Consider the following 22,555-nt stretch of genomic DNA (forward strand, 5'->3'; position numbering starts at 1 on the left):
TCTGGGTTTAGACGCAAGGAATTGTTGAACTTCCAATAACCTCTCCCTCTTTCTTGATTAATTGAGTTTGAAAACAATAGGATGATCAGACTTATAACCTGGTAAAATGTTGGAATCCAAGGTTAAGTCGTACATGTCTTGTGAAATTATGAAGAAGTCTAATCTAGCTTGTTGCCTTGGATTTTTTCTTCCACCACGTATATTTTTTTCACTTTTATTTAATTCTCTCCAGATATCAAAAAGGTTGTAATATTCCAAACAGTTCAAAACCGCTTCTCCGGATTTGGGGTTATATATGTGTTTGTAATTCTCTAAATCCATTGATAGGTCTAAGACTATGTTCCAATCACCCACAATGTCAACTGATTCATTTCCAAACATCATAATTTTTTTCCAAATATGTCTTTATAAAAATTCGGGTTATCGTTATTTGGCCCATAGAGATTAGTGAGTGTAATTCTTCTACAGTTAGATCTGCGATGATATAATTGCCATGTTCATCGATACTTGTTCTATGGATAGTGTAGTCAATATCATTGTTACAAAGTATAGCAACGCCTCCTGTGTTGGATTTAAAGGGAGCAATTATACATTGCAGACCCCATTCATTTTTCATAGTATTAACATTTTCGGGCGAAATATGAATGTCTTGAAGACAGATAATTGAGTAGGAAGAGAGTGGAAATATCAGGTCACTTCCTGGTATTTTACCCATGAGGTTTCAGCTACCGTGATATCTACTTCCCAACCAGCTATCGTGATATCTACTTCCCAACCAGCTACCGTGATATCTACTTCCCAACCAACTACCGTGATATCTACTTCCCAACCAGCTATCGTGATATCTACTTCCCAACCAACTACCGTGATATCTACTTCCCAACCAACTACCGTGATATCTACTTCCCACCCAGCTATCGTGATATCTACTTCCCAACCAACTACCGTGATATCTACTTCCCAACCAACTACTGTGATATCTACTTCCCAACCAGCTATCGTGATATCTACTTCCCAACCAGCTATCGTGATATCTACTTCCCAACCAGCTACCGTGATATCTACTTCCCAACCAGCTATCGTGATATCTACTTTCCAACCAACTACCGTGATATCTACTTCCCAACCAACTACTGTGATATGCACTTCCCAACCAACTACCGTGATATCTACTTCCCAACCAACTACCGTGATATCTACTTCCCAACCAGCTATCGTGATATCTACTTCCCAACCAACTACCGTGATATCTACTTCCCAACCAACTACTGTGATATCTACTTCCCAACCAGCTATCGTGATATCTACTTCCCAACCAGCTATCGTGATATCTACTTCCCAACCAACTACCGTGATATCTACTTCCCAACCAGCTATCGTGATATCTACTTCCCAACCAACTACCGTGATATCTACTTCCCAACCAACTACTGTGATATGTACTTCCCAACCAACTACCGTGATATCTACTTCCCACTACCAACTACCGTGATATCTACTTCCCAACCACATAATCACAATAAAATCCAAACACGAAATCGAACACGAGTAAGAAAATCAGTTTCAAAATATATTTTATTTCTTTTGGATCAGCACACATGTCCAATGCATATACATAACGTTGTCATAAAACTGTTTTGAAAAAACACACAAACAGCCATTTTAAAAAGATCAAACAAGTTAACACAAAACCGTTTACGTGGACACGTATTAGTGAATTTACTGAACCTTCCCCTTTAGGAAGGTAAAGAACGTGGAATAATAAATGCGCGAGTTTTACGCCGCATTTTCAAATATTCCATCAATATCACGGGCATCATACACAGGATTGATCCATTAAACCATGTCGAGAATCGGATCGAATCGTTCCAAGCAAACGCCTATGCCATAGGGCTGCTACAAAGCTGCCACAAGGCTGCCCTGTTGCCGGGGGTATGGAGTTAATAAATAACGTTATATCGGCATTATTGCAGCCAGTTAAGGATCCAGGCCATCAACTCTCGTCAAACACATCTCTGAAAGAGAAGCTTTTAATTTGATGTTTTGCTACTCTCTGACTTCTGACGTAGAGGTGGTGGTGTTCCATCGTGCGTCAGGGATATTATATCAATCGCAAATACCACATTATTGTATAATATTATCCAAAAACGCTTACTCATGTAGAATCTTATCATTATGCTTCATTGGGTCTTTTAATATACTGATAAAAAGAGATTTTATTCTCTATCCATTACATCTGTAAACAGTGAAAATAATCACGTGCTTCATGGGCAGCATGTTTCCGGGCTACCATCTGGCCCTTCATCGGGTGAATGACAATATCATTACTAGTAAAATACTTACAGGAAGCTAATGGGGTAGAGTGAGTGAGTAAGTTTAGAATTACCCAGTTTTTAGCAACATTCCAGTAATAACACGGGGGGCACATCGGAAATGGGCTTCATACATTGTAACCATGAAAGGATTCGGATCTGGGTCTTCAGCGGGACGAGCGGAGGCTTTAAGTATTACGCTACTCCTCTGCCCTTCAACTTTAACGACCAATGGCGCTAGTTGCAACACCATATTATGTGCTGCAGTTAAAGCATTGTTACGATTCTTTAGACTTCTCTGAGTTTACTTTGTTTGGATCCAGTTCACGAACAAACTTGCGGTACCTCCACCGTCTCTCAAGAAGACCTGCGTAAAATATCACAGAACATAAACTAAGAACAGTTGCCATGACAAAACTCCACCTAAAGCAACCTTGTCCGTAGCAGTTCGTTTCTCCCTTAACAGGTATGGCGCTCTCATAGATGGCACCAAACACCTTCTGAAGCACCACTCCCCCCGCCGCATTACCAATCATCATTGCCCCCCAGTTCCTACCAAAATACTTAATTCCAAAGAACTCACTAGTCATGGTTGGTGTGAGACACCATGTGGCGCCGTTTGGGATCCCAACTCCCAGAACTGCTATAAACAGAATAGGAAGACTATTGGCACTGTAGATGCAGATGGCCAGAACCACAGTCTGGACAGTTGTCGCTGTAAAAATTACCAGTGCCCGTGGAACTTTATGCACAATCAGATCAGATCCGAAACCGAAAGCGATTTTGGCAATGGTTCCCGCGACAAAATTCAGAGTTGTTAATGCAGTGCTGTAACCTTCCATATGGAAGGATTTCAGGTAAGTGGTGATGTTAGTTTGGAACATTAGTTGAAGACATGCGCACATCCAGAACGACCAGGTTAGGAAGTGAAAGTCGAAGTTGAGTAGGAGCTTTCTCCCTGTTATATCTTGAGGTATTTCCGGGTTGACTTTCTTAGGCTTCAATTCTTCAGGAATCTCCTCGCTGGATACCAGAGACGTCTTCTCCTCATCTTCAGGCAGAATGCGTGTGACGAGGAAGAAGATACCTAACACATTAGCAGCAACGAACAGCAATGCGTTCAGGAGGTAAAACCCAGACAGGTTTTGTTTATCCTCGTCGTTGTGTTCGTGGCCGTTGACGAAGAGAGTGCCGTAGATGAGCGCCACCAGGGCAGGTCCGCCACTGAAGGAGGCGTCCAGGATACCTATGACAGTGCCTCGGTGTTTGGGACGGAAGTTGTTCACGTTGGACATCATAGACACCATGTAGGTGAAGATGGCGCCCAGACCTATTGATGAACAGAGAAACAAAGTTGTCACGTTATTGTTTTGTTTGTTTGTTCTTTAATGCTGCAATCGGCAATATTCCAGCTACATAGCGGAGGTATCTACATAATCGTCGCTGGACCAGACAATCTAGTGATCAGCATCATGAGCATCGATCTTCGCAAGTGTAATACGATGAGCCTGGCCACGCCTCTTACGACCAGCATGGGTTGTTGAAGACTGATTCTAAACCTGATCTTCACGGGTTGTGGAAGACTGATTCTAAACCTGATCTTCACGAGTTGTTGAAGACTAATTCTAAACCTGATCTTCACGGGTTGCTCAAAACTGATTCTAAACCTGATCTTCACAAGTTCTTGAAGACTAATTCTAAACCTGATCTTCACGAGATGTTCAAGACTGATTCTAAACCTGATCTTCACGGGTTGTGGAAGACTAATTCTAAACCTGATCTTCAAGGGTTGTGGAAGACTGATTCTAAATCCGATCTTCACGAGATGTTCAAGACTGATTCTAAACCTGATCTTCACGAGTTGTTGAAGACTGATTCTAAACCTGATCTTCACGAGTTGTTGAAGACTGATTCTAAACCTGATCTTCACGAGTTGTTGAAGACTGATTCTAAACCTGATCTTCACGGGTTGCTCAAAACTGATTCTAAACCTGATCTTCACAAGTTCTTGAAGACCAATTCTAAACCTGATCTTCAGGGGTTGTTGAAGGCTGATTCTAAACCTGATCTTCACGAGATGTTTAAGACTGATTCTAAACCTGATCTTCAAGGGTTGTTGAAGGCTGATTCTAAACCTGATCTTCACGAGTTGTTGAAGACTAATCCTAAACCTGATCTTCACGGGTTGCTCAAAACTGATTCTAAACCTGATCTTCACGAGTTGTTGAAGACTGATTCTAAATCTGATCTTCACGAGTTGTTGAAAACTGATTTTAAACCTGATCTTCACGAGTTGTTGAAGACTGATTCTAAACCTGATCTTCACGGGTTGTGGAAGACTAATTCTAAACCCGATCTTCACGGGTTGTCATATTAATACATGACTCTTTATTAAGACAATCTACCTTTTATGGGTTACCTGTGTGTTGTTTACGTCGGAGTATTTCAACTATCAGACTGTTGCTTATTATTTGTCGAGGTTATTGACATTACCAGCATCGATCATTGAAAGTAGGATAGGATGACCTGCAGCCATCCTCGTCCGACTGACTGACCGCCCGTCCCATTCTACTGGTAAAGTGACTACAGCATAATCACTTGGACCTACCACACAAATACTGTAGTACATACTGTGGCCTTACCGAACAACAAAAAATAGATGTACTGGAGATACGCCTTCCCTGCATAGAACGTCTTCTGCAGTGTGGTGCTGTACAGCAGGAAGCCCCCCATGGAGGAGACAATAAGGGACGCGAACGCCGTCCGTCTGGATCCAAATTTCTCAAACATTATGCCTGCCGGGAAACCTAAGGATGTTCCGATATTTCCCATGGAGGCGAGAAGCTCAACTGCAAAATAAGGTCAACATGCATTACCACTGTGCACTAGACGAGAAGGGATTTCTTTTCAGACAGGGACGGTTGGGTTGCGTTCGCTCGTCATGCCGAAGAACATGGTTCGATTCCGTATAAATGTTGTCTGTATGAATCACCTTTCTGATGTCCCCAGACATTGATAAAAGCGGATAAAAGCAATACTATAGAAGACGAATATCATTTCATTCTTGTCTGTCCAGCATATGATACTCTTCGTAGAAAATACATGAAAGAATTCTATTTTGTGCACCCGTCGATTGATAAATTCTCCTCGCTGTTGACTTGCTCAAATGAAAACGTGATCCAAACTATTGCAAAATATTCACAAAGCTATGTTATCCAGGGAACTATTCCACAAATGAGATGTATAGGGAATATACACACACAATTATGATATTTTGAAGTGAGGAATTTCACATGATACAAAAGTATACTTAGTGTGATATTTGTATATGATTGATATGCCATGATAAATGTTATAAGATTTGGTATTTAACATGTGATATGATATATTATATGACATGATATGAATGGTATAATGTCCTATTATAGGTATAGTATGATACAATATAGTATAATACGATTTCGCATGTTAAAATGTATAGATTATGATATAATATGACATGATCTGGTACCATTTGATATGATCTAAAATGACGCTATATGGAATTACATGGTATGGTATGAGATCAGGTTTTCATATGATTTTATATGATGTGTAATATGATATGTCTTTACACTATAGGCCTGTGGCCTTTCAGTATTGAAATAAAGATAATATCTCTCACTAACAACACGTACAGTTGATTTGTTTAGATAAGCTACTATGATCGCCCCGTACAGTTAATGTTTCTGTGAATATCTCAGTTTGTATGTATTGACAGAAGCTAAAATCTTGACATAGTGACGACATAACCCCATTTAGCCTAAATAGCACAATACGTGAAGTGATAATGGTGTATATACGTCGAAAGCGGTCGATTTCTCGGCCTTTCTGATTCCGCGCTGACAGACATGACAAGAAATGCTTCAATTATCAATAAAATTTTATGTGTCATGAACAAATGACACGGGAGTTAGAATCCACGACCATTCAGATTATGAGACATGTTGATTTCATAAACATTTACTTCTTAGAAATATTAAAATATTATAAAGTTTGGGATTTACTCTCTTCTCGGATGGACTGTCTATTGGGAACATGATAGCTGACGACGGCCAACTTCCGGTTTAGCATTGACAGCGTGTACCCTCTGTGTATTGGTCTTCGGTTCGAAAAATGTCCCTTTCCACAACATCGTTTTACATGTGAATATAGCAAGGGTGAAATGTTAGGCCTTTATCATAATGAAGGCTGCTTTTCTTTGAATGTGAAGGTAGCACAGAAATATCACGCGTGCAGAACCCGGCTAGAATTGGTCTTCCGCAGCCTATGGATGTCGTATGGAGCCATCGTCACCTATATTGTCACCATAGATTAATAGGATCGAGTGACCAGACCAGATCACGATCGATGCTCTTGCTGTTGATGAATGGATTGTCTAGTTCAGACTCTGAAGAGGGTGTTGATTTTGTCAACTAAAGATGAGAACATATATTTCTGTGATACGGGGCCCTAGACGTAATAACACTTAGTGTGAAAGACGATTGTGAAAATAAAGAAAGTAATTGGGGATGCAAAGATCACCTAATTTATGTCCAAATATAAACTGATTTGTCACAGATTACAAAATGGTAGTGACTAACGCTAGTTTTTATAATCAGCACTTTGAAAGTTTGTGTTTGAAAATACTCTCCGCAAAGTAATTGTGGTTTGAGGTTTGACGATATTTAAACAACTGATATATGATATGTAGGATATTTAGACAACTGATATATGACAAATAGGTCTCTGATTAAGTTTTAGGCTAACAGTAGATCATCATCCTCATTGTTTGTACGATCGGTTTGCCCTATAATGTCATCTTCAACGGTGAGTTCAAAACCAAATTATACCGGCAAACAACTGAGAAGGTGTGTGTTATCTGTGTTTTTACTGATTAGGTTGAATAACACTCATTTCAACAACACCCAGCTTAATCACGCAAGTGCAGAACACAATGAGAAATAATTACATATGTGAAATACCTGTTCTCGGGTATGTGGCCGTGTCACACAAATACATCATATTGTGGTAATTACACTTCATGCGTTCAGTGGATGTATTTATGCTGGCAATGTGTTAAGTAAAAACACGCTGTATTACTGTATGCATATCAGATAAATGAATCAAACCTATCACACAAAGCAATTTGTCGTAGCGGCACATGTGTGTCATGGTCGCGTGATCACACAAATGCTAATTTCAAAAACAGTTAATTGAATAAAAGAAAAATAAACTGAATACATCATACTTAAATCAATACATAACAGGTATTAACTGAAACAATGAGTTTATGCCATCTATATATGAAGACGAACATTGAAGACTGGGAATGTTACCTGTCGTCACTCTGGTGCAACACGACACAGCAGTTGATGTGTATCTGAACATGTGTAATGATCATTTATTTTTTAAAAAGTAATGTTATAGCTGTTAGGCGTGTTTATAGAATGAGCATGTCCAGCTACTCCGGGTTTTCAAACCACTGTAATCTAATAACTAATATATACTGAAAAGCAAAAGAAACGTAACATTGGAAATGACAATATCAAAAGAGTACTTGAACCTTTTCTAGCATATACCTGAAGTCAAGCTCGAGGAAAACATTGAATCGTGGTCGTGTTCTGAACAATAAAGAACTCTTTGAGATTAGGCTAGGAATGTTTTTTTTGTTTGTGGCAGGGGAAGTGTTTGACACTCAGATGCCATTTTTAACATGACGACGTTTCTTTTGCCTGTCAGTATATGTAAAATGTACCGATGGCAGTAAGGTGTTTTTCCAGTACTGGACACAAGCAAAACAGTATCCATACCTGGAGACTTGGAAAAATACATATTTACACTTTATATATTTGCACGTAGAAAAACAAACATGTCAGCCACAAGACTATTTCTGATAATTTCTGAAATTGACATCTGTTTTAGTGGTCCAGTAGGATTCCTTCACGTTCTTGGATGCAACGAGGCATTGGATGTTGTAGTGCAGGTAATACCACTGACAACAAACCAACGGGTTTTGTATTGCAGGTAATACCGTGTATCCCATATCAACATCATCGCCATATAAGGAGACAAGACAGGGTGATCTGATTTGCCACATATTTCATCAATTATATCTCGAAACGACATAAATCACTCATCCGTCTGGAGGACTACAATTCACCTCGCTGAGTTACGCCCCTTGGGCCAGATTGAAACCCGTGAACATGGTTTCGAATCCTAGTTCGACTATGTTACATGGTTTGTCTGCGCCAGGTCCGTGCTCATTGTTTAACCGAAACGATCTGAGTGTGTAAACGTGATATAAGTGTGTGTATCAGTAAACCTATTGTGTTAGCAGATATCTGTGTGATGTGAGTGATCTGAGATTCCGAAACTTACTGTGACTACGATGAATTCCACAGTAATTACTGCGGCGTACATTGTAAGCTGTTCACTGATCACGAGGGGCACACCGGCTGATGTACCCTCGCTGGTTGTATATTGGAACATAAACAAACATAGTGGGTACATAACCCATGGGTCCCAGGTGACCAGTGAACAACGTATTTATCTTACCGAACACCACAAAGTAAATTTTGATTTGTTTGAAGCACGGATACACATCCTTTCGTAGCCATCGCTAGATTTTGTAGACAACAAAAACAGACTTAGAGTAATCTCCCTTCCATCGATTTGCATTCGCAAAACATCGGTAATATCCGTATATCAAAAGTGATTCAATGGTATTCGAGATAAAGAATCGAAGTACTACCATGACGTATCTAGTGAGTTCGGCATTCCCAACGGGGTACACAGAAAATGTCACTCGCCTTTATGCGGAATACAATGAAAATAATAAAAGAGCGTTCAGCCAATCAGAAAGTGACATTTTTGTGTGAGGTTTTACAAGCGTGAAATAAACGGTGATCGAAATATTTCCAATTTATTCTCTTCAAGAATATTTTAGAAATTAGAACTTTCAATTGCTCTTGATTAGTTTGGATAACATTTAAAAATTCAAAATTTGTTACTTACGTAAGATCGTTTTTGATAATATTCTTATTACTTTGGAGTGTTTGGATTACCGGTGTGATATCGGGGTGATAGGGGGACATCAGAAATGGGTTTTACACATTGTACTCATATGTGGACTCGAACACAGGCTAACATACCAGGAACTCACATTGGTAGAAGGACATGAAACTGGAGAGTTTTTATCGGGGTTATATTTTACCTACCTTCTGACTGGGTGTAATTGAAGGTCTTCTTAATGGCATTAGCGTATGCGTTAAAGGCGAACACCGACCCTGCCACGCCCATCCCGATGCAACCTACCACGAGGCCGATAATGCGGAGAACAGTATCTTTGCTTATGCCTCTCATTTTGAAACAAGGACGGTCACTGCTGTCCTCCTCTATCTCCAACGATGCGTTGATGATGGTATCAATTTTGATGATTTAAAGTGAGACCAAATTTGAAAAAGTATACACTTGTACCGACAGAAGCGAGAAATGATTCACAGTTATCCAAAGACGCAAGTGTCCGAAATTGTTTCTGGAAGACGTGAATTACATAATAGCTGAAGATGGCCCTGTGTCACTGAACAACATGTAGTCACTGGAAAACACTTTAAGGCACACCCGTATTCACAGTTGTAGACAATCTCATAGGCACACTCGTAGTCGAAGTGGCAGGTAACGCGTTGGCACAGCAGTAAGCAGCCTTCAGGATCAGTGCCTAACCAGTGAAGTCCGTGGGGTATCAAAATACAAGTTTATCATACATGCTTAGATCATTGGGTTTCAAAACAGTCTTCCGAATGTATCTCAACATGAAGCTCCCAGCTCCCCCAAGCTGACACACCATACTGTCACAGAGAGATGAACAAATGATACAGGTCACATGTTCAGTCAATATTCTTCATACAGGTTAGCTTCTGCACTAATCAGCAATAAAGTTAGTCGGGCTATACTCAGCTGTCGCTTGATATCTGATATCTGCGTTTCAGTTGATATGAACGATATCTCACCGACATTTTGGACGCCAGTGAAAATAATCTCTCGACATTGTCACGCATCTACTCGCGAGTGCAAGGTACGCGTTATTCGCCGTCCCACCTGACGCCTATACATATATACACTTGACCCACTGACAGTTAAGGTCTTCAGCTGATACGACACCTGTTTCACATTACATATATTACGATATATAATGAGATTGTACGTCTCGGGTATGCATTAAAGTTCGTAGTTGTACCAGTACTGACCATCGCTGTATTCCGCAGCATAGCAATCAGGTGGCAGGGGAGGTAACTCTAGTTGTGGTCAGAGGTTTCCAAATAGACTGGTCAGTCTCGGTGACTTTCTACTATGGTTTTCCCTTACTCGGTAATTTTCCACCGTCATACATTTGGAATATTTCTGAGGGTGTAGATAAACGGACAGTGATATTATAGACTCTCGACACGAAATTGTTATTATTGAATCAATTATTATCCGCAACATATAATTATTAATCTGGCCACCTTCATACTCTTGGAATATAAAACATAGACAGTTAACTCCCTTGAAACGCCGATGATGGATACACAGAGGAGACCGCTTTGATCATCAAGAAATACAAAGCCAACCTTCAGTGATATCATTCCTTTCAGGTGATATCTGACAAGAATAGAAATGTCGCCGTATTCGTCTCGCATGGTTGTTCGATACAAACGTCGGCCAATGTTATATGTGATTTAACCCATAACGTTTGTCCCCACATCCAGTGTGTGTCACATCTCGCCTTGTGTACAGGTCACATCTATCCATCAAGCTGTGTTATGTGCACTGAGGTGGAGATCGGTGTGGGCCATTATTGCATTTTATGCTATCGCTATGCCGAGCTGTCATATTTACAATGCATGACTGAGATCCTGGCGGGAGAGGTTGCTGACTGTACCCTACGACTCCCTGCTGTTCCTGAACGTTCCCGACAATTCCTCATAGTTCCTGATAGTAATTGTTTTTGTCAGTTCCTCATGGATCCTGTTAGTTCTTGAGTCTCTGAGAGCTCGTGTCATTCAAGTTCCATGTATCTTCTTGTAGTTCCCGGTCGTTATTTGTAGGATTCGATCGTACCTAATGAGAGAGTAAGTCAGTATAGTTGCACGTCGCTTTTAGCAATATTCCAGGAATAGTAGACACCATATATGCACATAACGCTCATGTGGAGGATCGAACCCTGGTCTTCGAAGCAAACGCTTTAAAAACTAGACTACCCAAGAGAGTTCTCACAAGAGTTCTTCGTGTTCTCGGGATACATTCCGGCAGTTCCTTTACACCCTGATATTGTGGGAGTTCCCAATAGTTTCTGCAGAAACCTAGACCCGAGAGTTCCCAGAGTGGACAAGCTGTGCTGCAATAATTTGCAGCTTCAATTAAAACACAAACACTAAATCTGTTGACAATATTGATCGTCCACGTGGCCATTAACGGTACAGTGGCATGCAACAGCTGTCAGCCTAACAGTAAAAACTAGCGGTAAAATACTTAGAGGAATGTGGTCATATTTAATGTATGTCTATACCAAATAGAACTAAACGTAGCAACCTCCTACCGGTGGAAACCTTACTTTAACAATAATACATGTATTTGTGCACCCCGTCGTTTCTGAGTACCATGACAGATACAGACCCTAGACGATGTACGTAGTGTACATGATCGTCTCAATAACCTACTCACCTTTCATTTATAATGGTTCGTCAAACTGGAACGTTCCCCGTGGACTCACGATACCCGACCTCTGATGTCGAGGTTAAAGCTTGTGGGGCGGCGGGGTAGCCTAGTGGTTAAAGCGTTTGCTCGTCACACTGGAGACACCTGTTCGAATCCACACATGGGTACAATGTGCAAAGCTCGTTTCTGGTGTCCCCGTCGTGATATTGCTAGAATATTGCTAAAAGTGGCATAAAACCATACTCAGTTGTATAAGGATCAGTCTTTCCGCCACCATATGCAGTAAACAGCTTAAGTCTGGGATAGTTCAAGCAGAGACACATACACACGCATGTACGTCGTCACATGCGATGACTATTCTTAAGTACGAACCTCACCTCACCTCACCTCACCTCACCTCACCTCACCTCACCTCCACCACAGTTCATCTCATCTCACCTCACCTCACCTCCACCACAGTTCATCTCATCTCACCTCACCTCACCCCCACCACAGTTCATCTCATCTCACCTCACCTCACTTCACCTCACCTCATCTCACCACAGTTCACCCCACATCATTTCACCTCACCTCACCTCACCTCCACCACAGTTCACTTCACCTCACCTCACCTCACCCCCACCACAGTTCATCTCATCTCACCTCACCTCACTTCACCTCACCTCATCTCACCACAGTTCACCCCACATCATTTCACCTCACCTCACCTGATGAACCCGCATGTCCAGGGTTACAGTACGATTATGCAGATCAAGGGAGACACAGACATGAAGCGTATACGATCCTACCTTTGCACTTTCAAACAGGTGAGTAACGGGTTACCTTCAGGGGTCGTGTCAAAACTATTCAGTCAGTTTTATTTCTAATCTCTTCATCCCGTTGTTAGAAGGAAGCATATTACAAATATCAAATATTCTCAAATCACTCGGTGTTTATAGTGCCCATGAAACTGAAAAATATATTCATTTTGTAAACTGGAAAATGTAAATAATGACTTACACTGTGTGCATTAATTATGCATGATATTCTCACTTTCGTAGCAGGCAGAAGTGAGTCACACCAGGTAAGAAGATATGCAGGCAAGATGAACTACATTTCGCAGTTTGTTTAGTTGTTTCGCTTTGTGGAAACATAGTAGTTTTGTAATTTCTACATGTTACCTTAGGTAAAAATGCAACTCTCACGCAACTGGGGTGTTCATGAATGTAATATGCGTACAGAAACGGAAACAGAATATTTTACTAATTCTGGAAAAATGAAATGAGAACCACACAAGGTGCAATCTAGTATAAGTGTGACAACATGAGAATAAAATTCAACACAATTCTGCTTTCGGAAAGGTTTGGATGGTCAGTCTGTAAACCATGTAAAACAGCCGTTACTGTTGTTGTTTGTTGCCTATGGTTTCAGCACACCTAGGTGTTGAATTTCTTCCTCTGTGTCCAAGTTGTTTCTTCGACGTATTTATGCCGGGTCAGTTAGAATACGCAATAAAGTCAACTATAAAGTCAACTATAAAGTCAACTATAAAGTCAACTGCGTCCGCAACGCCTACACTCATAACAAACTCACTGACATGACGAACTGACTGATATAACGAACTGACTGATATAACGAGTTGACTGGCATAACGAATTGACCGATATAACGAACTAATCGATATAACGAACTGACCGATATAACTAGCTGACCGATATAACGAACTGTCCGATATAACGAGATGACCGATATAACGAACTGACTGATATAACGAAGTGACTGATATAACGAGCTGACTGATATAACGAACTGACAGATATAACGAGCTGATAGATATATCGAACTGTCCGATATAACGAGCTGACCGATATAAGGAACTGACTGATATAACGAACTGACCGATATAACGAGCTGACTGATATAACGAACTGGCAGATATAACGAGCTGATAGATATAGCGAACTGTCCGATATAACGAGCTGACCGATGTAACGAACTGACTGATATAACGAAGTGACTGATATAACGAGCTGACTGATATAACGAGTTGACAGATATAACGAACTGTCCGATATAACGAGCTGACCGATATAACGAACTGACTGATATAACGAGCTGACCGATATAACGAACTGACTGATATAACGAACTGACCGATGTAACGAATTGACCGATATAACGAGCTAACTGATATAACTAACTGATATAACGAATTGACCAATATAACTAACTGGCCGATATAACGAGCTGACTGATATAACGAACTGACCGACATAACGAAGTGACTGATATAACGAGCTGACTGATATAACGAGTTGACAGATATAACGAACTGTCCGATATAACGAGCTGACCGATATAACGAACTGACTGATATAACGAGCTGACCGATATAACGAACTGACTGATATAACGAACTGACCGATGTAACGAATTGACCGATATAACGAGCTAACTGATATAACTAACTGATATAACGAATTGACCAATATAACTAACTGGCCGATATAACGAGCTGACTGATATAACGAACTGACCGACATAACGAACTGACTGATATAACGAATTGACCGATATAACGAACTGACTAACATAACGAACTTAACGTTATAACGAGCTGACTGATATAACGAACTGACTGATAAAACGAGCTGACCGACATAACGAACTGACCGACATAACGAACTGACCGATGTAACGAACTGACCGTTATAACGAGCTGACTGATATAACGAGCTGACCGATATAACGAACTGACCGATGTAACGAACTGACCGATATAACGAACCCATTCCTGGTCCTGTTGCTGCATGCAAGTCGAAACGCGTAAACCGACCAATTGTCATAACGAGGCAGTTTTATGGATCTCTGAAGTCGGTATAACAGCTGTTGACTTCAGCTGGTTATGGCCGTAGTCTACTGCTCTAACGTCTTTCTTGTTTCACAAATTCAGCTCTATGAATTGTGGATGCACGATGTTTTAGTGAAATGCTCCTGAACGTGAATTGGATTTGTGAGTTCTTGTTCAAATATTTCATCAAAATCCGATTTAAGAATAATTTAATATATTGCCCATTGTTGTATTTCTAATACAGGGCAACATGGAGGTGGGTGTGGACACCCTGATCGTAAATGGAGACAACAGTTCAATCAGTTAGGTGCGCCAGTGGCGTCTCACAAAAATTAACAAAATAATTATATTGGTTTAAAAATATTATTTATTGTTTTTTTCCAAAGCGATTGATCAGGGCGCTAAAACATATACAACAGAATTAAAAATAATTATTTCATTCGAAGGATCCGCAATTCAGTTCACTTTGATCTGGATATGTGTTTACGACATGGTATATTGTAATTATTTATCTTTGTATTACGTGGCGTAACACATACGCAGTAATGAAAAGTCAGTCTTGATATGATGAGTCTGATAAATAATCATTCTGTAACACACAGAAACTGATCGAGAAACGTGAGAACATGTATGACATGTATAAACTGCTGGCTCTCGTGCACAGAATCATGGAGGGTGCCTGCGGTTAAGGGATTCAACTTCACACAAGTTGCTGCATATATGCCACCTTGACATATGTATTTATAATAGATATTCACATAAGCTGTTGAGCAACCAGTTTACATGTCCATGGTTACGAAACAAAAAACAAAACAAAATACACATAATATTCATTTCCTGACACGATCTTTCTCATCCCCGCGCTTCGGAGATATCGTGCTCATTATATGTTTAGCTATAAAAAACTAGAGTTACCTCCCCTAAATTTACGGATTTCGGACAGTGCAATGCTCTCCTTACAAGATCAAGCTCACGGCTATGCCTGCTCACTGCTGCCTGGCCAAGTGTCTGCAAATTGTCAGCGTCTTTCATAGATTCAAGAACGACAGTCAGACGAAATGACAAGTGATTCTGGGAAACACACCCTCAACTCTAACACTGGAGAAGTCGAAGGCGAGAAATGCAGTGAAGTAAAATCCGGACTTACGAACAATAATGTGTCAAATAACCGGACACGTCCTTTGAAAGATGACGTGTTCAACTTAATTGATTCAAACATTCGGGGAATACGCGTAAGTTTTCCACAATCTTTATTGGATGGTTTGTTGACAATGATATATATGTATATATGAAACCATTTATCATACCTTACGAACCTTTCGACGCTAAAAGCACAGGACTGTAAAATACTAAGAAGCGTTATAAAATCCCGAGTAGATAATTTCCCTGCCAAGTTGATCAATATGATATCTGAAATGGCCCTTGTAGTAAGTTTTGCTGGATATTGACGTGTTTCGTTGTGGAATTATTTTACCATGGAGTAGTGGTGTTTCGACCAGTAAATCGCTGTATGGCAGCCGTTGTATACGACTGTAAGTCTCTTGAAGGGAATTAACTCACTAATGTCTATATGATTTCCTATTACAGTATTCCATATATGGAGTTGGTGTTGTCGGTGTCATCCTAATCCTCAGGTCTACCAAAGCTGTACGTTCAATTATATTCTGTATGAATTCATTTTCAATGAAAATGTTTAGGGTATATTTTGCTTGTTTGTTTGTTTGCTTGCTTGCTTGACGCAAAATCGGGTACTTTATTTGCTGTGGTCTGCGGATAATTCAGTCTTGACCAGCACTAAGTCTGACCCACTGTTCCCGGCAATCTAGTCATAGGACAAGCACAGGTTGCAAAGGGCCCATTCAAACCCGAATTCTCATCTGGTTAGTTTATGTAAATCCGTCATTTCACTAACTATGAAAATACCCTAAATATTCCTCTGATGGACGCCATGTAACAATATTAGGTTTAAGATTTCTTTGTGTCGGAAAACAGAAAACCTCGTTACTGTTTGTTTGCTTGTTATTGACTGTTTGTTCAGCAAGTATTTTGTCATAAATTCGCTGTCACTCGCTCATTGCAAGTATTTTATCATAAGTTCGCTGTCACTCGCTCATTTTCAGACTCATGTATTCCGGAACGTCGCCGATATCCCCAGCATCTATGTCACCCGCAACATCGTCCTACAGGGTCGGGTCGACAACATCGGGGCAGACTGTTGCCTGCACGTCACTCACCGCCCACTCATACCCCTACCGTCCTCCCTGAAGTCTCATAGTGTCCATGGTAAGTGACGGGCGATGCCGTACTTTAAACACAACCCTTATAGCAGATGGACACCAAATGGAACCTTCCCTGGGCGTTTGCTATTTTATTATATTTTTCATCATGTGCCTTGTGGCACTAAGCGTCGTTCTGACCACGCCTGTAGACAATCAAATATGGACCAGACAATCCAGTTTTCCACATATGAACACCAATCTTCGAAATTTAGACAGGATGACAAACATTAAGCAAATCAGCGAACCTGACCAACTCATTCTGCTAGTGTTATTGTCTTGTGAGAAGTATGGGCTGCTGAACATTTGTGATAGTTTACTACAGTTGGAAGCAGTGTTTACTCACTAAAGCTCCATTGGCGGTAATGTAGAAACTGGGGCTTTTGTGACACAAAGTATTGTAAATGTATTCCTGATAGGGGGGTTACTAATGAGGGTGAAACATCTGTATTGCGATACCCATACCAGGCAAGGGGCGGCAGGGTAGCCGAGTGGTTAAAACGTTCAGTCGTCACGCCGAAGATCCGGGTTCGATTCCCAAGTGGGTACCATGTGTAAAGCCAATTTCTGATGTTCCTCGCTGTGATATTGCAGGAATATTGGTAAAAATGGCGCAAAACTAAACTCACTCACTCGTCTCTACCATTGATTAATTGCTATCAGAGTCTCAAAAGTCGCAATCCACCAGATGCATGGTACAGTCTTAGATCCTAAAATAGGCACATTCACTCCCCATATATTAGTTTTCACAGATGCTTTTGGTTTCAGAGGCAAGTTTGCCAATATATATGGCCGGAATCGAACCAAGTCCTGTTGGCCGGAAGTGGCTCATTGACAAGGTTAAAGGGCAACACATATGGTTCAAAATGCTGGATAGATCACATGACCCCGATAGACTGGATTGTTTAGTCTCCGTGAGGAAGGTATAACAGACAAGAATTTGTTTGTGTGTAGAGAGTGCATCGCAATTCATGTTTGATGCAACAACCTCGAATATGGCATAAGGTAACGTAACGTAAATTGTAAAATGTTTGCGTATATTCAGAAAAACAAAAGCACGCCTCAGTGGTGCCTTAAGACAACCAAAAATGACCTATGGCTATTTTGTTGTCAGCGCTTCCTGTTCAAGACTGTCCTAAACGAAGAGCTGATACGTCTCGGATTGTGTCGCCTGCGTGAGTATCCAACTCCTCCCGCTGCGCCAGTCTACAATCACGTGATCAACAAAATGGTTGCCATAGAAGCCAAGCTGGACCGGAAGCTGACCCCCACGAGAGTCCGAACTGCTGCAAGGACATTTAAGGATGTTCTTGTGTACCTTGTGACTTTTCCAAAGACGTTGCTGACATATTTGTCGAAGTTTAGAAGACAATAACGCTTCCTTTTCACAAATATTGGATCTGAGTGTGTAAATTATGATGTCATTGACATTACCGTGTTCAGGATTACTGTTGTTCTTGATCAGTTTCCGTTTTATCTTCTGGGTGTTTTTGACAACTCTCGTGCACATAGCACAGAACAGCCTGACACTTTGATGCTGTGATGTTGAACTCCTTAATTTTTACACGATTCGTTCGTGGATGTCATCACTATTCTTGTTTTATCGTTTTTATGATATTGGAAAATATACACATTGGAATAAAGTGATTTATTTGTTTATACGCTAATGTTTCATAATGATTAGATGTGCTGAATTTATCACACTTACCCACTCAATCAAGCTTTGTTCGGTACTGATAAGGCATTACGTCACATTGTACATACAATACATACAATACAAAATGCTGCTGATCTAACGTGTTGTGACATGGCGTAGTTGAACCCGCTGACAGGAATTGTTGCACAGTCTGTCTGACAAGAAAGCATCCCAATGAATTGCTAAATGTATCAGATGTGTAGAAGTAAAGAACTTTAAGAAAAGAAAAAAACATTTGGGGAACAGAATTGTTTACACCACAACATAACACACCAATGCCCGATCATCTTAAATGCATTTCCCCTGCATCAAACAAGAAAAGACGCCAGTAAATTAAAGATAAAATGACACAAACGTCCACTTAAGGATGTACTCAAACATTCAACAAATATGAACTCATTAGTACATACACATATATTCCATACACTCATTCATTAACTCACTCAATCAACAGATACATTCACTGACCAAATTATTTCCCAGACACACTCCCTCACTCTCACCAACCTTGTGCTTGTGTACGGTGTACATCTTTCCTGCCCACTTCCATTGTCTGCAATATTTATGTAGCACACCTGTTCAGGAAGATAGCCAAAGTTAAAAATCCGCCTGTTGAACATGCGAAACATTTACCCAGGTTTCGTCAACACGATTACTGAACTGAAATACTGATAGTGGGCGAGGGTTCACATGTTTCTCTTTCGTGTTACTTGATAACTTGACCGTGATCATGGATTCTGAAGCAGTAAGAGATGGACCTGATGTCATCTTACACATTATACATCTTGCAAGTGTAAGTGAGTGACTCAAGGTTTACGTCGCTTTTAGCAATATTCCAGCAATGTCACTGCAGAGGATACAATAATTGGGTTTTACTCATTATACCCGTATGGGGAACCGAAACTGGGTCGTTGGCTTTGACTATTCTCTCACTAGGACAAACGTTTTGCATCCCTTGTGATGAGAGAACCACGGTCAAGCATATCCTGCTTGACTGTGTTGAATTCTCCATCATAAGGGATAAATATTTCAATGTAAAAACAATTAAGGGCCTTTTTAACACCTTAGTTCTCATTTAATTCTTGGATTTTTAATAGAAATTGATTTCATCATTGAATTTTGATTATTATGTTCTGTAGATAGCTGCATTTTAATTCATGGTAGTTTAGATTAGTAACTTGAATTGTTGGTGGCTGTACCCTTAAAGGGGGTTGAAGTACCGTAAAATTATTGTCCTCTTGAGAGGTCCTCCCAAAACATTTCCTGTACGTTTAGACTTCCACTGTTTTTAATCGTAGCATATGTGTATTTTTAATTTTCGGCTAGATGGGACTAAATTGCTAACATCTGAGGGGATGATGTAAGTCCAACTAGGGTCCATGCAGGTAGCAAAGGTACTGTAAGTCCCCATGATCCCTAGTATGGTGATCTACCTTCAGGTGTTGGCAATCTATAGCCTGATTTTATGTTGTATTGTCCGAATAGTGATATTAGTTTTAACTTTCCACACTAGTTTTAATTCAAATTGTGACATCCTAGTTGTTTTACTGTCCTTTGCCGACAGATTTTATAATATACATAAAATCCTTTTCTTTGTTAAATGTTCTCGTCACAATATGGCTGAGATATTGCCGATGTGACGTTAAATATTAACTCACTCACTCACTCACTAGGACAAAATCACTGTTCTTCGTTTCAGGGAAACGATTTGCTGAGTCTTAGAAGACTGGGTCTTACATGTTATGACAGGTTCCACATTCAATTTGAAGATGCACCTTATCACATAGGAACCATGTTATCGTGATGGTGCTCCTTATCCGCCCCATTTAAAAAATGAGCCCGACATTTCGGACGATAACCTATACTTATGGGAAGGCAGGACGTGTTTAGAATGTTTAAGTCCATCCAGGGATGTTTCTGGCAGGTGACCAGAGTGTATCATCATCAGATTGTAACAAGTTTATCGCACTGGCTTGTCATATCGATAACACGATTTCTTCTTAAGGCTGACCTCTTGGTGGGACATAGAGCTCCGATATCACTTCCTGCTCCAGATAACAGTAATTATGTCAAAGGTGTCTGTTTGATATCGCGTCCGTGTGCAGATGTACACTATGGTGGAAGGGAAGTAATTCTGTCTTGACTATTTAAACAGCACAACAGTATCGCCCATGAAACCAGCTGAGTGAACAGATATTGCGTATTGTGTTAGTTAAATATGGAAATGTGCAGCCACTCCACGCAGACCAATTCCGAGTGAAGACGGACCATCATGACGTACAGTCGTGAATCGTGCTATAAAGCATCAAACAAGTAATCCTCACACATCAAACAAGTAATCCTCAAACAAGTAATCCTCACACATCAAACAAGTAATCCTCAAACAAGTAATCCTCACACATCAAACAAGTAATCCTCAAACATCAAACAAGTAATCCTCAAACAAGTAATCCTCACACATCAAACAAGTAATCCTCAAACAAGTAATCCTCAAACAAGTAATCCTCACACATCAAACAAGTAATCCTCAAACAAGTAATCCTCACACATCAAACAAGTAATCCTCACACATCAAACAAGTAATCCTCACACATCAAACAAGTAATCCTCAAACAAGTAATCCTCACACATCAAACAAGTAATCCTCAAACAAGTAATCCTCACACATCAAACAAGTAATCCTCACACATCAAACAAGTAATCCTCAAACAAGTAATCCTCACACATCAAACAAGTAATCCTCAAACAAGTAATCCTCAAACAAGTAATCCTCACACATCAAACAAGTAATCCTCACACATCAAACAAGTAATCCTCAAACAAGTAATCCTCACACATCAAACAAGTAATCCTCAAACAAGTAATCCTCACACATCAAACAAGTAATCCTCAAACATCAAACAAGTAATCCTCACACATCAAACAAGTAATCCTCCCACATCAAACAAGTAATCCTCCCACATCAAACAAGTAATCCTCAAACATCAAACAAGTAATCCTCACACATCAAACAAGTAATCCTCAAACAAGTAATCCTCACACATCAAACAAGTAATCCTCAAACATCAAACAAGTAATCCTCACACATCAAACAAGTAATCCTCAAACAAGTAATCCTCACACATCAAACAAGTAATCCTCAAACAAGTAATCCTCACACATCAAACAAGTAATCCTCACACATCAAACAAGTAATCCTCAAACAAGTAATCCTCACACATCAAACAAGTAATCCTCAAACAAGTAATCCTCACACATCAAACAAGTAATCCTCAAACAAGTAATCCTCACACATCAAACAAGTAATCCTCAAACAAGTAATCCTCACACATCAAACAAGTAATCCTCAAACAAGTAATCCTCACACATCAAACAAGTAATCCTCAAACATCAAACAAGTAATCCTCAAACAAGTAATCCTCACACATCAAACAAGTAATCCTCAAACAAGTAATCCTCACACATCAAACAAGTAATCCTCACACATCAAACAAGTAATCCTCACACATCAAACAAGTAATCCTCACACATCAAACAAGTAATCCTCACACATCAAACAAGTAATCCTCAAACAAGTAATCCTCACACATCAAACAAGTAATCCTCACACATCAAACAAGTAATCCTCACACATCAAACAAGTAATCCTCAAACAAGTAATCCTCACACATCAAACAAGTAATCCTCAAACAAGTAATCCTCACACATCAAACAAGTAATCCTC

At 40.1% G+C, this 22,555-nt stretch overlaps 2 protein-coding genes across 3 annotated transcripts; one reads left to right on the top strand and one right to left on the bottom strand.

Moving 5' to 3' along the window:
• Nucleotides 1-1,557: 1,557 nt before the first annotated feature.
• On the bottom strand, nt 1,558-11,716 carry LOC137268234 (uncharacterized MFS-type transporter YhjX-like). The gene is made up of 3 exons (XM_067802772.1): nt 9,551-11,716; nt 4,955-5,161; nt 1,558-3,642 (listed from the first exon to the last, which is right to left on the bottom strand). The coding sequence occupies exons 1-3, from the start codon at nt 9,693-9,695 to the stop codon at nt 2,591-2,593; spliced, it is 1,404 nt and encodes a 467-aa protein (XP_067658873.1). The 5' UTR covers nt 9,696-11,716; the 3' UTR covers nt 1,558-2,590.
• A 4,050-nt stretch (nt 11,717-15,766) lies between these two features.
• Nucleotides 15,767-18,796, top strand: LOC137268277 (protein C3orf33-like). 2 transcript variants are annotated; one of them, XM_067802820.1, is made up of 5 exons: nt 15,767-16,091; nt 16,447-16,506; nt 16,980-17,142; nt 17,904-18,058; nt 18,250-18,796. In XM_067802820.1, the coding sequence occupies exons 1-5, from the start codon at nt 15,918-15,920 to the stop codon at nt 18,508-18,510; spliced, it is 813 nt and encodes a 270-aa protein (XP_067658921.1). In that variant the 5' UTR covers nt 15,767-15,917; the 3' UTR covers nt 18,511-18,796. The 2 variants fall into 2 exon arrangements, with proteins under 2 accessions (XP_067658921.1, XP_067658922.1); XM_067802821.1 differs by lacking the exon at nt 16,447-16,506 and having other exon boundaries at nt 15,824-16,091.
• Nucleotides 18,797-22,555: the final 3,759 nt, after the last annotated feature.

This window comes from Haliotis asinina, chromosome 16 (genome assembly GCF_037392515.1).
Source record: "Haliotis asinina isolate JCU_RB_2024 chromosome 16, JCU_Hal_asi_v2, whole genome shotgun sequence".
Classification (NCBI taxonomy): domain Eukaryota; kingdom Metazoa; phylum Mollusca; class Gastropoda; order Lepetellida; family Haliotidae; genus Haliotis; species Haliotis asinina.

Excerpts from the sequence above, each read along its gene's own strand:
- LOC137268234 (XM_067802772.1), bottom strand. The coding sequence starts at position 9,695 with ATGAGAGGCATAAGCAAAGATACTGTTCTCCGCATTATCGGCCTCGTG. Across the intron at positions 5,162-9,550 it reads CAATTACACCCAGTCAGAAG|TTGAGCTTCTCGCCTCCATG; the intron begins GTAGGTAAAATA and ends CTTATTTTGCAG. Across the intron at positions 3,643-4,954 it reads CATCTATTTTTTGTTGTTCG|GTCTGGGCGCCATCTTCACC; the intron begins GTAAGGCCACAG and ends GTTCATCAATAG.
- LOC137268277 (XM_067802820.1), top strand. The coding sequence starts at position 15,918 with ATGACAAGTGATTCTGGGAAACACACCCTCAACTCTAACACTGGAGAA. Across the intron at positions 16,092-16,446 it reads CAAACATTCGGGGAATACGC|TATTCCATATATGGAGTTGG; the intron begins GTAAGTTTTCCA and ends TTCCTATTACAG. Across the intron at positions 18,059-18,249 it reads GTTTAGTCTCCGTGAGGAAG|CGCTTCCTGTTCAAGACTGT; the intron begins GTATAACAGACA and ends TTTTGTTGTCAG.